This window comes from Sus scrofa, chromosome 13 (genome assembly GCF_054392235.1).
Source record: "Sus scrofa isolate SSC_HxYL_T2T_F1_AM1 chromosome 13, Sscrofa_HxYL_maternal_Yorkshire_Landrace_v2.0, whole genome shotgun sequence".
Classification (NCBI taxonomy): Eukaryota; Metazoa; Chordata; class Mammalia; order Artiodactyla; family Suidae; genus Sus; species Sus scrofa.
In genome coordinates this window covers 55,130,377-55,146,048 of record NC_139395.1, presented here as the reverse complement: position 1 = coordinate 55,146,048, position 15,672 = coordinate 55,130,377, and the positions used below count along the sequence as shown (strand labels likewise).

The 15,672-nt window shown below is 44.0% G+C and overlaps 1 protein-coding gene across 3 annotated transcripts in view; it reads left to right on the top strand.

Moving 5' to 3' along the window:
• FAM107A (family with sequence similarity 107 member A) overlaps positions 1–15,672 on the top strand; it is a 92,867-nt gene that overhangs the window by 59,784 nt on the left and 17,411 nt on the right. For 2 of the 3 annotated variants that reach the window (XM_021068429.2, XM_021068432.2), the window contains exon 2: positions 444–507. In XM_021068429.2, coding sequence (XP_020924088.1) covers positions 444–507 — 64 coding nt within the window. Of the gene's footprint in view, positions 1–443; positions 508–2,240; positions 2,390–15,672 lie in introns of those variants that run through there. The other variant, NM_001252206.2, reaches the window with a different exon arrangement.

The window sequence follows — 15,672 nt, the reverse complement described above, 5'->3', positions numbered from 1 at the left end:
GTTTGATCCCTGGCCTCGCTCAGTGGGTTAAGGATCCAGTGTTGCCATGAGCTGTGGTGTAGATCACAGACGAGGCTTGGATCCAGTGTTGCTGTAGCTGTGGTGGAGGCCGGCAGCTACAGCTCCAATTCAATCCCTAGCCTGGGACCTTCCATGTGCCGTGGGTGCTGCCCTAAAAAAAAAAAAAGCATGAGCCTTGACAAATAAATATCATATGAATCTGTAATATGTGGAATCTAATAAATTCTCTCTCTTCTCTCTTTTTCTCTCTCTCCAAGAACAACAGTACTTTTTCTCTGGAGAGGACTTTGACCACAGTGACCAGTCCCTTCTGTGGTCAAAAGACTCAGGGATACTATGAATATCTCTTAACCACCACCACCCCCCGCCCGCAGCAAGGAACAGAGGGTCCTCACCTCCACTTCCTTTCTTTCTATTCACAGAAAGAATACTCTCCTCTGGCTGTATTTCATAACGAAAATGAGAAGCAGAGACTAAATGGCTCAGGTAAGTCAGACCCACCTAGAATTCCTTGGAGGTCCAACCAGAATTAATTTTTTAGTAATGCTCAGTAAAAGCACATTCCTTAGTCGTAATTTTCCTGAACCCCTGCTTTGTTCAACAGCTGGCTTGGTTTTCCTCCTTTCGTAAAAGATTTGGCACCATCTGGGCTCAAATTCCTGCTTCACTACTAGTTATGTGATCATGGGCAAGTCACTTGAGCCTTATTTTTCTTGTTTCTAAAAATGGACATAACCATGCTTGATCAAAGTGTGGGTTAAAGGCTATGAATGGTACATTAGATACAATTTCATCCTCTGAAGAATGGATATGAGATAGTGAAGGCCAAATGTCTGACACTGTGCTGGCACTCAAGGGAGCTGGTTGTGGATGAGAAACATGATCAGTAGCTAATGACTGAGGTCTCCAAAGATCAAAGTGTGTCATGTGGGACCTTGGGACTTTATGTGGTGACAGGGACTTCTGAGTTAGAGCAGAAGTTGGACATGGGCAGTGGTCCAGGGAAAGCCAGAGACAACGTGGTTGGTGGTTGGTCTAGGTGGCATCAAAACTGGAGAGGACACCAGCAGAGGGAGGTGGTACTGTGTGGCAGAGGCCCCAGCCACAGGCTCAAGACTCTCTTGTCCACAGGCTCAGCCTTAAACAGTGGCCATCCAGGACCCTGGACAGCTCTGGGGGCGGGGGGAGGTTAGGGGTTTCCGTGGATCTCGGGGGCATTGGTTTTGTGGGTGGAGAACTGGATTGGGTGTTGATTCCTCCAAATAGCTCTTTGCGCAAGAGCAGGCCACTTCACCTCCTTGATTTTCAATTACATCATCTCTCAGGTGGTATCTTGGATAGGATCTTGGATGGGATTCCTACTTTCATGTTATCATACTTGCCTTTCAGTACTTTGGTAAAGAATAAATGCGATAACAAAGAGGCAGCAGAGTGGCCCATTTCTGAGGTCAGACCACCTGTTTGTATCCCAGCTCTACACTCTGTGACCTCCGAGAAATTGCTTAACCTCTCTGAGCCTGTTTCCTCATCTCTAAAACTGGAAGGTTAATAGACCCTAACTGATAGGATTGTGAAGATACGACAAAACAAAATAGGACAGAAAGCACACCTTCGTTTTTGTTTTAGAAGAAACTTAGTACAGCACCAGACATGGGGTAGATAATCAAAATGGTCGGTTTCTTATATCTTCCAAACTGCCTGGTTGATTTCCTTCCTCTAGTAAAGTTCCCAGGATGCCTTGGAACAATTTTTTTTTAAATACCAGATAGATATATCCTCATAACTTTGTGAGATAAGTTCTGTGGTTATCACCATTTTACAGATGGGAAAACTGAGGCTCTGTAAGGTTAGATAACTAAATCGTGGGGTCGCAAAGCTATTAATTGGTGGTGCTGGGATCTGATTGATCTGAGGAAGCCTTCAGAACCCTACACGTGCTTGTAGCATTCAACAAGGCCAGCTGCCAGGTAAACAGAGACGAGTAGGTAGGAGGCCAAGGCTGGAAATCAGGACACACAGTTCTCGGTTCTCGCGTTGGCCCAAGACTCCAGAAAGCCAAACGGTGGCAGTCCGCTGCCTGGGCGGGTATACTACCTGCCACAGCCCCTGCCCCGGTCCCTCCCCCCGGGCGCCTCTGGGCCGGCGCTCTGACTGCCTCAGTAATCTGATCCGCGACGGGGTTTGGACCTCGATTCGCGTCACCATCGCGGAGGTGCTCAGAGTCTGCCGTCTGCGGTGCGCTCTGGCTGGTGGTGCCGGTGCTGGTGGTGCAGTCAGAAGCGCCAGCGCATGGCGCAGAGGCTGGGCGAGCGGGCGCGGGGGCCGGCCGAGGCTACGGGGCTCTACCGGGCGGTGCTGCTCAGGTCGGGTAAGTGGGGGAAGGATACCCAGCCCTCCGCCTCGGGCAGAGAGGACGGAGCGTGCCGAAAGCAAGGAGGACACGGCAGGCGCACGGTGCTCAGCCCCTGGCTAGCCCGTCGCTGGGCGCTTCTGTCCTTTGCTGCTCTGCTTTCCTCCTTTCCTTTCTCCCTCCCTTCTTTCATTGTTTGTAATTACTTTTTCTTTTTCCTTCCTTTCCTTCATTCTTTCCTTCCTACATTCATCCTTTTGGAGATTTACCCTTAAATGTATCTTTTTTTTTTCTTTTGTGAGCTCTTTCTCTCTCATTCGTTGTTTCCTAACTACAACAGTCCTACGAACTTCTAACCCGCCTCTGAAGCAGCGCCCAGCACAAGTGCGTGACTGCATAGGTGGGCGTGGGAAAACGGACATGAGTAAACCGGCAGCGCCCGGTGAGGTGTAAAAAAGTACAAGTCCACTGGTGAAGGACTTCCTATGTCCGGTGAGGGGAAAGTTGTGCTGGGGGGCAAGTTACAGGAAGGTGAGGAACCGTTTTTCGGTATATATGCATTGAAGGAGGAAGTGATTTGGAAAGAAACAGTGATTGTTGTTGAGGATTCGAGGTGGATACGTGTTTTTTCTCCTATGTGTCGTTTTGCTCACTCTCAGTAAGCACAGTCTACTTTTCTACTCAGAATATTAAGATTTTTTTTATTTAGGAAAACGAAACTTAATATAAGATCAGTGTAAAAATAATTTGTAAAACACAGGGATGTAGAAAGAAGAAAAAGAATGCTCGCAGTAAGTGTTTGGGGTGTTTTCTTCGGAACGCCAGTTGGAGATGTTTAGAAGAGGTGAAAATCGGTCCACTTGGCAGTAGCGCTTAGAAAATGTCAAGGGGAGTTCCTGCTATGGTGCAAGGTTGTCCTCAGCATCTCTGCAGCTCCAGGATGCAGGTTCGATCCCCCAGCAGCACAGTAGGTTAAAGAATCCGGTTGTCAGTTGTTGCCGCAGCATTGTAGGTCACAACTGCGGCTCTGACTGATCCCTGGCAGAATTCCATATGCCACTGGGTGGCTGAAAGAAAGAAAATGTCAAGGGACTTGAGCTCATGCGGCAACTACCCTGTGCCTTGGACTAGGAACCTTCCCCATCTGGTTGTTCTGCCCAGACCCCTGCAGCCAAAAGCACTAGGCCAGAGAGTAGAAACCACAGGTTGTGTGGCTGCAGCAGCAGTGCCTGCCCCTCCCCCTGCCCCCTCGGCCCCAAGGAGTTTCAGCTCAGGAAGTTTGAAACAAGGATTCTCTAAGCCCAGAAGCATAATCTGGCCAAGACTTCAGGACTGCTGGCGCCTTCCTGGGGGAGGGTCTTAAATCTGGCTGAGCAAGGGCAGGCAGAAAACAAGGAACTCTGTAACTTGAAGAAGCTGATTTCAAACCCCAGCTACAGAGATTTCTCTACAAAACACCCTCCCAACTATCCTTATCCATTCCTGTCATCTCACTAATATGAGAGGGTCTCTCTAATCCGAAGATCCGGTGTTCTTTCTAACCTGGAACTGTAGCTATGGGCCTCACTTTGAGGTAACATTTTTTTGCTCTAACACACTCAAAATAGCAGACCACCAGTCTCCAGGGCCACATGCTTGCTAGGTAACTGTATCACACACAGCTACAAGTCAGGAAGAGAGAAGAGGCTGGTCACCAGGGCCTCCAGGAGGGAGTACTTAACACTGTGTTAGGCACTGTGCCACTGACTTAGTCTTCACAGCCCTGCAATGTCTGTCATCCCATTTAACAGATGAGGAGAGTGAGGCTCAGAGAGCTTAACCAGCACGCTCATGGTCCTGCTAATGGATCTTTTCTATCCTGCTAACAGAAAACACATTCAAACTTTGGTCTACCTATGCCAAGTCTGCACACATCCTGAGAACAGTGATAATGCAAATGATTGCTGATCACTAGGTATTGCCACCCTCTCTGCCAAATGCTCTAGGTCTGTCATCTCATCACCTTTATTCATTCATTCATATATTTAACCAATATTTATTGACCGCTGTTAGACATTAGGTCCTATGCAAGGCACAGGGCTGTCCTGATAAATAAAACAGATGTGCCCTTCCTATCAGGAAGGTTAAATAGTATTAACCACTGTTTTAAACATGAAGAAACTGAGGTTCAGAAGGTAACATGACTTGTCTAAGGTCATACAGCCAGTCAAGGGTGGAGCTGAGATTCGAACCCAGGGCTATGTGGTCTGGAACCACTCCTCTGGCTATCTCACAAAAGGAAGATCAGGAAGAGAGAATGGGGGTGAGGAGTCAACTGTGCCACTTAGGGAAAGAGGCAAGAACCTCCGTCTCTTAGAAGCTCCCAAGGACAGGATTGTAGACTCAAACCCAAGATGGCAGCCATATTCCTTTGCCTCAAGTCCTGCACCACATAATATAATACTTTCAGAAAATTTTTCATTCCAAATTATTTTAAATTAATTTCTTAGTATTAATACAGGCTCATCATGAATATGTTGGGAAATCAAGGATAAAGAGGTTCTGGGAAGTCTAACCCATAATCCCATTATCCATTAGCGGCTACTGGTAATAGAGGTGGCCTCCTTCTAGTCTTTGCTTTGCAAGGTTTGTGTGTTTTGTTTTACTTTGTTGAGATTGTACTGACTCTAGTCTTTAATCCCACTTTTTTCATTTGGATAAAAATCTTACTGTTTTTAAATGGGTTATCAAAATTACAGATAGCACTTTGGAGCCCTGATGCAGTGGCAGACACTGTGTGAAGGGCCTCCCAGGCCATATCCCATTTATTCCTGAAAAGAGTGGCTGCCTCATTTTAGAGATGAGGAAATAGGAAGTTGAAGGTCACCTAGCTGCCCGGCAGCGGAGCTAGGATTGGTACCCAGGTTGGTACCAGAGCCCATATCTTTAGCCACTGAGCTGGAAGGGTCTCCTCTGGGGAATAACTCATGCATGGCCATGCCTGGCAAGCTATGCAGTGTTGTAGTTAAGGCCCACCTGAGGTTTGTTACTGTACCCTACCTGGAGCTCCAGGCCAGGTCCCTGGCAAGGAGGGAAGCATCTCTCTGCAGCAAGGACCAAGGGACACCCCCCACCCAGGTGCCTGTGGACAGCAGCAACCATGCTTCTCTGCACCCAAAAGGGCTGCCACAGTTCCCACTCCTGCCTGCCAAGTAGGGTTGCCAGGTAAAATACAGGACACCAAGTTAAATTTGAATCTCAGATACACAACAAATAATATTTTAGTTTAAGTATGTCTTAAATATTTTATTGGTATATGTATGCTAAAAAACTATTCGTTGCTTATCTGAAGTTCAGATTTAACTGGACATACTCCAGGTTTATTTGCTACATTTGGCAACCCCACTGCCAGGAATTAATGGAAGTTTGCTTGGCTTAAAAAAACGGTCTGCCCGGGTTTCCCTCTTCACACATGCGCACGCACGTCCGTCTCCTTGTGCCTTGATGTACTGACCATTTTTTATCCGGCTACAAGTGAATTAACATATACTGGAGGTTGGGGTAGCCCAGGGTCCTGAAACTGGATTAGCTGGGCCTAATTGCGGCTGGGTTGAGAGCCAACTTCCTTGAAACAAGACTCTTTGTTCCTCCCCACTCCCTTGCACTTTGCTGTTTTCGTGCTTGAAATCCCTCTACTGGGTAAACTCTTCCTGGTTCAAACTTGTTGTAAAGGCGACTCTCATTTCTTTTATAATCTCTCCATGGATCCCATGACAAGGTTTTCTGCCAATACAGCCATGTCCTTTCAGCAGAGCACAAGGCTGTTTTGCCGGGTGGCTTCTCAAAAACCTCACTGAGGCCTTGAACAGAGGCCTTGGAAATTTAAACTGGATACAGGGCTGAGGAGGAAGTTTGGATTGCCATGGAAACTTCTTTTCTGATGTTTCTGGGCCCAGATAAGCTGCTCCAGGCACCTGTCAGCTTGGAGAAAGGGGGCCAAAAATGAAAGGAAAGAGGTTTTTGGAGGGATTTTGTTATGTTTTTTTCTTTTGTTTTGTTTTTGTTTTGCTTTTTAGGGCGGCTCCCGCAGCATATGGAGGTTCCAGGCTAGGGGTTAATCAGAGCTACAGCTGCCAGCCTACACCACAGCCACAGCGACTCGGGATCCGAGCTGCATCTGTGACCTACACCACAGCTCATGGCAACTCCAGATCCTTAACCCACTGAGCGAGGCCGGGGATCGAACCTGAAACCTCAAGGTTCCTAGTTGGATTCATTTCCACTGTGCCACATGGGAAATCCTATTTGTTTTTTAATGTAAGCTGCAGCCCTGCCTACTGTAGGTACAGGAAAATTCCTCAGCTCCCACTCATGACTGCATTTTCCTGGGTTTCACTATCCTCTTCCTTTTAGCTACTTTAGTTCCCAAAAAAACAAACTTCAGAGGAACAGGAAGGGTGTGCTCAGGCCCCGGGATTGCCCTTCAGTCTTCCATGGGCCTGAGAACATTCCAATTCTGATCCTTGGGCCCCTGTATCTGGCATCCTGCCTAAAGGGGGGAATGGGAAGTCCTCCATTGCAAGCTACACGGAGTAAGGCAGGAGACAGTGGCTGGGGTTGAATTTGGCCATTACCTGGAGTAAAGTCTTAAAAGACATCTATTTTCCTTGTTTGTTTCTTTCTTTCTCTTTTTTTTCTTTTTTAGGGCAACACCCATGGCATATGGAAGTTCTCAGACTAGGAGTTGAATTGGAGCTGCAGCTGCCAGCCTACACCACAGCCACAGCCACACTGTGGGATCTGAGCCATGTCTGCAACCTACACCACTGTTCACGGCAACGCCAGATCCTTAACCTTCTGAGTGAGGCCAGGAATTGAACCTGCATCCTCATGGATACTAGTCAGATTTGTTTCTGCTGAGCCATGATGGGAACTCCTGCACTTTGGTTTTTCACCAAACATGTAGCGGACATCTTTTTAGGGCAATAAATAGACGGGCTATTGAGTGCATCCCATTACAGGGCATAGGCTAATTCCTTACTGATGGGGTGTGACTTGGGAAATGGTGGCTGCTGACCTCATAGATGGTGACACACACATGTGTGCACACATACCCCAAGATGGTGCTGTCACAAGCTCAGGGATCTCAATGTCTTTGGTTTTTGCAAATCAACAGTAATTATTGAGCACCTTGGTACTAGGACAGGAATACTAAAAAGAATAAGGTGAGGCCACTGCCCTCAGGCTGGCAGTCTGGTGGCTGAGCCTGATGGGTTTGTACACAGGTTGGATTCTGAGAAGAGCTTTAGTGAAAGAAGTAGAGTGAGCCCCAACTGCCTGGGGAAAATGGCACCTAACCTTGGTGGGATTCCTGGCCAGCTCTCCTTGGCTCTCAGTTGTTCTGGGGCAGCCATTAGAACCTTCTAGAAAGTGGAACACAAATGGGAATGGAGGGGATTGCTGGCATGGGGACTCAGAGCCTGCTTCTCTGGAGTGAGCTGGACTGTGGGGTCTTCCTGCCCAGGCAGTGAGCAGAAGCATTCAGCAGTTCCCCTGGTCCAAGGTCCCTCTTATTTCTCCACCTAGCAGAAGACCCTGGGATTGGGTCAGACAAGCCATTGTGGGCCCTGGGAAATGCCCCCAATACTAGTTATATACATAGCAGGCTATGTGGGTGGGGACCAGTGGCAGCAAGGGGTGGTTTGAGGAGTTTGGTTACAGTCTTCCACCATCAGAATGGAGTGACAGCAGGATGGGAGCCAAGGGAGGCACCATTCAAAGGACACCAAGAGAAACACTTGAAGAAGAAATAAAAAGGAACACACATTGTTTCCAAAAAATTGTTTAATACTGAAGAATCTATGACCCTGTAGGCTGAAGTGGCTCCAAACGGTGGGCTTGGCCAAGGCTCCCAGGGAATGCAGACCTGCCCCTGCCCCCTCTTCCTTCCATCTCCCCCCACCCCTCTTCCCCGCACTCCAGCCCCACTGGCCTCCTCCCATCATGCCCAGCTTATTCTCACTCTGGGCCTTTCCACTAGCTCTTCTCACTCCTTAGAATGCTCTCCTCACCACTCTGGTCTCCCTAAAATATCACCTCCCCACTGTCCACCCTTCCTCAGCTCCCAGTCCTTGCCTTGCACCTCATCCAGTCTTGCTTTCATCATAGTGTGCATTGCAGCTCTACATTTTGTTTATCTCATTTTTTGTTTCTATTTTACCTAAACCCTACCTTGAAAGTAGGTTACCTGAGCACAGGGACACTGTCTCATTCACACTCTTATCTCCACACTTGGGATAGTGCCAGGAACACAGTAGGTATTCAATAAGTGCTGGATAAATGAATAATATAGGCCAAAGAGAACCAAAATTGCATGTTTAAATTGAAGTATAGTTGACTTAAAATATTGTGTTAGTTTTAAGTGTACAGCAAAGTGATTCAGATATATATGTGTGTGTGTGTATTCTTTTTCAAATTCTTTTCCATTATAGGTCATTACAAGATATTGAATGTTATTCCCTGTGCTATATAGTAAATCCTTGTTGTTTATCTATTTTATAGATAATACTGTGTTTGGGTTTTTTTTTGCTTTTTAGGACTACACCCATGGCATATGGAGGTTCCCAGGCTAGGGGTCAAATCGGAGCTGTTGCTGCTGGCCTACGCCACAGCCACAGCAATGCCAGATCCAAGCTGCGTCTGAGACCTACACCACAGCTCACAGCAATGCTGGATCCTTAACCCACTGAGTAAGGCCAGGGATCAAACCCACAACCTCATGGTTCCCAGTCAGATTCGTTTCCACTGCACCACGACAGGAACCCCGAGAGTACTGTGTCTATTAATCCCATACTCCTAACTTATTCCTTCCTCCTCCTTCCCTTTTGGTAACCATAAATTTGTTTTCTTTGTCTCTGAGTCTGTTTATGTTTTGTAAATAAGTTCATTTGTATTATTTTTTACATTCCACATTTAAATAACATCCTAGGTGTTTTTCTGACTTACCTCAGTATGATATTCTCTAGGACCATCTGTGTTGCTGCACATGGTAGTATTTTGTTCTTTTTTAGGTTAATATTCCACTGTATAAATATGTACATCCCATCTTTATCTATTCATCTGTTAATAGACATTAGGTTGTTTCCATGTCTTGGCTATTATAAACAGTGCTGCTGTGAACACTGGGGTATTGTATCTTTTAAAAAACTTTTTATTGAGGATTAATTGACTTACAGTATTGTATTAGCTTAGATTTAGAGCAAAGTGAATCAGCTGTATATATACATATATCCATTCTTTTCCCCACATAAGTTATTACAGAACTTGGAGTAGGCCTCCCTGTGCTATATAGTAGATCCTTGTTAGTCATCTATTTTATTTATAGTAATGTCTATGAGTTAATCTCAACCTCCTAATTTATCCCCCCCCCAATGGTTTTCCCTTTGATAACTCAAAGTTGATTTAGAAATCCATAAGGTTGTTTTAGGGATACACCCATGGCATTTGTAGGTTCCTGGGCTGGGGGTCGAATAGAGCTGCAGCTGCCAGCCTACACCACAGCCACAGCAATGCAGGATATGAGCACATCTGCAACCTACACCACAGCTCACAGCAATACTGGATCCTTAACCCCCCAAGCAAGGCCAGGGCTCGAACCCACAACTTCATGGATACTAGTTGGGTTCTTTACTGCTGAGCCACAATGGGAACTCCTGTTTCTGTTTTTGTTTGTTTTTTATGGCCACACTTGCATCATATGGAAGTTCCTGAGCCAGGAACTGAATCAGAGCCACAGCTGTGGCAGTGCTGGATCTTTATCCCACTGCACCAGGCTAAGGATCAAACCTGCACCTACTCAGCTACCCTAGCCACTGCAGTAAGATTCTGAGACCACTGCACCACAGTGGCAACTCCCTGTTCCCGTTTTATGCATAAATTCTTTTGTATCATTTTTATTATATTCCACATATAAGTGAATCATATGACATTTGTCTTTCTCTGACTTACTATACTGAGTATGATAATCTCTAGAGCCATCTATGTTGTGCAAATGGCATTATTTTATTCTTTTTTATTGCTGAGTAATATTCCATTGTATACATGTACCACATCTTTATCCACTCCACTGTGGATGGATATGGATGCTTCCATGTCTTGGCTATTGTCAGATGTGCTGCAGTGAACACTGGGGTGCATGTATCTTTCCAAATTACGGTTTTCTTCAGATACATACCCAAGAGTGGAGCTGCTGGGTCATACTGTAGTTCTATGTTTAGTTTTTTAAGGAACCTCCATACTATTCTCCATAGTAGTTGAACCATTTACATTCCCACCAACAGTATAGGAGGGTTCCCTTTTTTCCACCCCCCTCTCCAGTATTTGTTTGTTTGTTTGTTTGTTTTGGCCAGGCCCATAGCATGCATACGTTCCTCGCTAGGGATTAATCCTGTACCACAGCAGTGACAGTGCCAGATCCCTAACCTGCTAAACCACAAAGTAATTCCTGTTTGTATACTTCTTAATGATGGCCATTCTGATGGGTATGAGGTGCTACCTCATTGTAGTTTTGATGTGCATTTCTCTAATATTAGTGATGCTGAACATCTTTTCATGTGTTTTTTTGGCCATCTGTCTGTCTTGTTTGGAAAAATGTCTATTTAGATCTTATGATTTTTTTTTTTTTTTTTTTTTTTGCCTTTTCTAGGGCCACTTCCCGTGGCATATGGAGGTTCCCAGGCTAGGGGTCTAATCAGAGCTGTAGCCTTTGGCCTATGCCACAGCCACAGCAACGCGGGATCTAAGCCATGTCTGCAACCTACACCACAGCTCATGGCAACGCCGGATCCTTAACCCACTGAGTAAAGCCAGGAATCTGCAGGTAAACCTGCAACCTCACGGTTCCTAGTCGGATTCATTAACTACTGCTCCATGACTGGAACTCCTAGGTCTTCTGACCATTTTTTAATTGGCTTATTTTTTGGTTAAAATTGTATGAGTTGTTTGTATATTCTGGAGATTAATCCTTGTCAATCACTTCATTTGCAGAAATGTCTTCCCATTCTATGGGGTTTTTTGTTTGTTTGTGTTTTTTTCTTTTTTGGCCACCCTATGGCATTTGGAGCTCCCTGGCCAGGGATCAGATCCAAGCTACAGTTGTGATCTACACTACAGCTAAGGCAATGCTGGATCCTTTAACCCACTGTGCTGAGCAAGGGATTGAACCTGTATCATTGGTGCAGCAGAGATACCGTCCATCCTGTTGTGTCATAGTGGGAACTCCTCTTTTTTTTTAATGGTTTCCTTTGCTGTGCAAAACCTTTTAAGTTTAATTAGATCCCATTTGTTTATTTTTGTTTTTATTTTCATTAATCTAGGAGGTGGATCCAAAAAGATATTCCTGCAATTTATGGCAAAGAGTGTTTTGCCTATATTTTCCTCTAAGAGTTTTATAATATGCAGCCTTAGGTTTAGGTCTTTAATCCATTTTGAGTTTATGTTGGTATATGGCATCAGAGAATTTTCTCATTTTCATTCTTTTACATGTACTGTCCAGTTTTCCCAGCACCACTTATTGAAGAAACTGTCTTTTCTCCATTGTATATTCTTACTTCCTTTGTAGTAGATGAACTGATCATAGGTTCATGGGTTTATTTCTAGGCTTTCTGTCCTTCCTGTTCCATTGATCTGTTTCTGGGCCTGTACCATGCTGTTTGGATGACTGGCTTTGTCTGAAGTCTGGGGGTCTGATTGCTCCAGTTCCATTTTTCTTTTTCAAGATTGCTTTGGCTATTTGAGATCTTTTGTGTTTCCATACAAATTTTAAAAGTTTAGTTCTAGTTCTGTGAAAAATGCCATTGGTAATTTGATAGGGATTGTGTTGAATCTGTAGATTGCCTTGGGTAGTATAGTCATTTTGACAGTATTGATTCTTCCAATCCAGGAATATGGTCTATCTGTCCATCTGTTTGTGTTATCTTTGATTTATTCCATCAGCATTTTATCGTTTTTAGAGTACAGGTCTTTTGCCTCTTAAGGCAGGCAAGATTTATTCCTAGGTGTTTTATTCTCTTTGATGAAATGGTAAATGCAAATGTTTCCTTAATTTCTCCTTCTGGTCTTTCATTGTTAGTATGTAGAAATGCAAGAGATTTCTGTGTATTAATTTTGTATCCTGCAACGTTACTGCATTCCTTGATGAGCTCAAAGATTTTTCTGGTAGCATCTTTAGGATTTTCTATGTATAGTATATCATCTGCAAACAGTGACAGTTTCACTTCTTTTCCAGTTTGGATTTGTTTTATTTCTTTTTCTTCTCTTTTTGCTATGACTAGAACTTCCAAAACTATGTTGAATTACAGTGGTGAGAGTGGACATCCTTGTCTTGTTCCTGATCTTAGTGGAAATGCTTTCAGCTTTTCACCATTGAGAATAATGTTAGTTGCGGGTGTGTCATATATGGCTTTTATTATGTTGAGGTAGGTTCCCTCTATGCCCACTTTCTGGAGGGCTTTTATCAAAAATGGGTGTTGAATTTTGTCAAAAGCTTTTTGTGCATCTATTGAGATGATCACATTTTTTTAGTTTTTTAAATTTTTTATTATAGTTGATTTAATATGTTCCTTCAGAGTTCCCCTTGTGGCCCAGTGGGTTAAGAATCCAACTAATATCCATAAGAATGCAGGTTCAATCCCTGGCCTCACTCAGTGGGTAAAGGATCCAGAGTTACCATGAGCTGTAGTGTAGGTTGCAGACACGGCTCGGATCTGTCATTGCTATGGCTGTGGCATAGGCCAGCCGCTGTAGCTCTAATTCAACCCCTAGCCCAGGAACTTCCATGTGCTGTAGGTGCTGTCCTAAAAAGAGAAAAAAAAAAATACAATGTTCCTTCAGTTTCTGCTGTACAGCAAAGTGACCCAGCCACACAGATACACACACACACACACATATACATGTATACATTCTTTTTTTTTTTTTTTCCATACTCTCTTCTACCATGTTCCAACCCCAGAGACTGGACACAGTTCCCTGTGCTTAAGTAGGATCCCATTGCTTATCCATTTTAAATGTAATAGTTTGCATCTACCAACCCCAAACTCCCCATCCATCCTACTCTTTTCCTCCTTCTTCCTGGAAAACACAAGTCTGCTCTCCATATCCTTGATCTGTTTATGTTTTGTAAATAGGATTATGTGTGCCATATTTTAGATTCCACATATGTGATATCATATGGTGTTTATCTTTCTCTTTCTGACTTACTTCACTTATGAAAATCTGTAGTTCTATCCATGTTGCTGCAAATGGCATTATTTTGTCTATTTTATGGCTGAGTAGTATTCCATTGTGTGTGTATATATATATATATATATATATATATACCACATCTTCTTAATCCATTCATCTGTCATTGGACATTTGGCTTGTTTCCATGTCTTGGCTATTGTGAATAGTGCAAACTGCAGTGAATATAGAGGTGCCTGTATCTTTTTTTTTTTTTTTTTTTTTTGTCTTTTTGCCATTTCTAGGGCCACTCCTGCGGCATATGGAGGTTCCCAGGCTAGGGGTCCAATCAGAGCCTACGCCAGAGCCACTGCAACGTGGGATCCGAGCCACATCTGCAACCTACACCACAGCTCACGGCAATGCCAGATCCTTAACCCACTGAGCAAGGCCAGGGATTGAACCCATAACCTCATGGTTCCTAGTCGGATTCGTTAACCACTGAGACATGACGGGAACTCCAGAGGTACATGTATCTTTTTCAATGAAAGTTTTATCAGGATATGTGCCCAGGAGCTGGATTACTAGGTCATATGTTAATTCTATATTTAGTTTTCTGAGGTACTTCCATACTGTTTTCCATAGTGGTTGTACCAATTTACATTCCCACCAACAGTGTAGGAGGGCTCCCTTTTCTCCACATCCTCTCCAGCATTTGTTATTTGTTGACTTGTTAATGATGGCCATTCTGACTGGTGTGAGGTAGTACCTCATTGCAGTTTTGATTTGCATTTCTCTAATATTTAGTGATGTTAAGCATTTTTTTTATGTTGTGCATTTTTTTCATGTGCCTACTGGCCGTCTGTATGTCTTCTTTGGCAAGGTGGATCATATAGCTTTATTCTTCAGTTTGTTAAGGTGAGTATCACACTGATTTGCAGACTCTTAAGAATCCTTGTATCCCTGGGATAAATCCCACTTGATGATGGTGTATGATCCTATGATCCTTTTAATGTATTGTTGGGTTTGGTTTGCTAGTATTTTGTTGAGGATTTCTGCATCTATGTTCATCAGTGTTACTGGCCTGCACTTTTTTACTTTTTTTCTGCATGTGTCTTTTTTTTTTTGGCTATTTCTTGGGCCGACCCCATGGCATATGGAGGTTCCCAGGCTAGGGGTTGAATCGGAGCTGCAGCCACCGGCCTACGGCCTAGGCCAGAGCCACAGCTGAGCCGCGTCTACAATCTACTCATGGCAACGCCGGATCGTTAACCCACTGAGCAAGGGCAGGGACCGAACCCGCAACCTCATGGTTCCTAGTCGGATTCGTTAACCACTGCGCCACGACGGGAACTCCTACATGTATCTTTTTTTAATTAGAGTTTTCATTTTTTTTTTCCAGATATAGACCCCGGAGTGGGATTGCTGGATCATATGATAACTCTGTTTTCAGTATTTTAAGGAACCTTCATACTGTTTTCCATAGTGGCTGCACCAATTTTAATTCCTACCAATAGTATGAGAGGGTTTGCTTTTCTCCACATTCTGTCCAGCATTTATTATTTGTAGACTTTTTGGTGATGGCCATTCTGACTGGTGTGAGGTGTGAAGTGACACCTCGCTGTACTTTTGATTTTTATTTCTCTAATAATCAACAATATTGAGCATCTTTTCATGTGCCCTGTTGGGTAATTGTATGTTTCCTTTGGAAAACTGTCTGTCTAGGTCTTCTGCTCACTTTTTGATTGTTGTTGCTGTTGAGTTGTATGAGCTGTTTGTATATTTTAGAAATTAAGCCCTTGTCAGTCATATCATTTGCCATAGGTTGTGTTTCCATTTTGTTTATGGTTTCCTTTGCTGTGCAAAAACTTTTAGGTTTGATAAAGTCCCATTTGTTTATTTTTGCTTTTATTCCTTTTGCCTTGGGAGACTAATCTAAGAAAATAGTCTACAATTTACAACAGAAAACGTTTTGTCTATGTTCTACTCTTGAGATTATTATGGTGTTTTACGGTGTCACAAAATTTTTTGTATTTATGTCTTATGTTTGAGCTTATTCTTGTGTAGAGTATAAAGGAGTATTCTAACTTCATTGATTTACATGT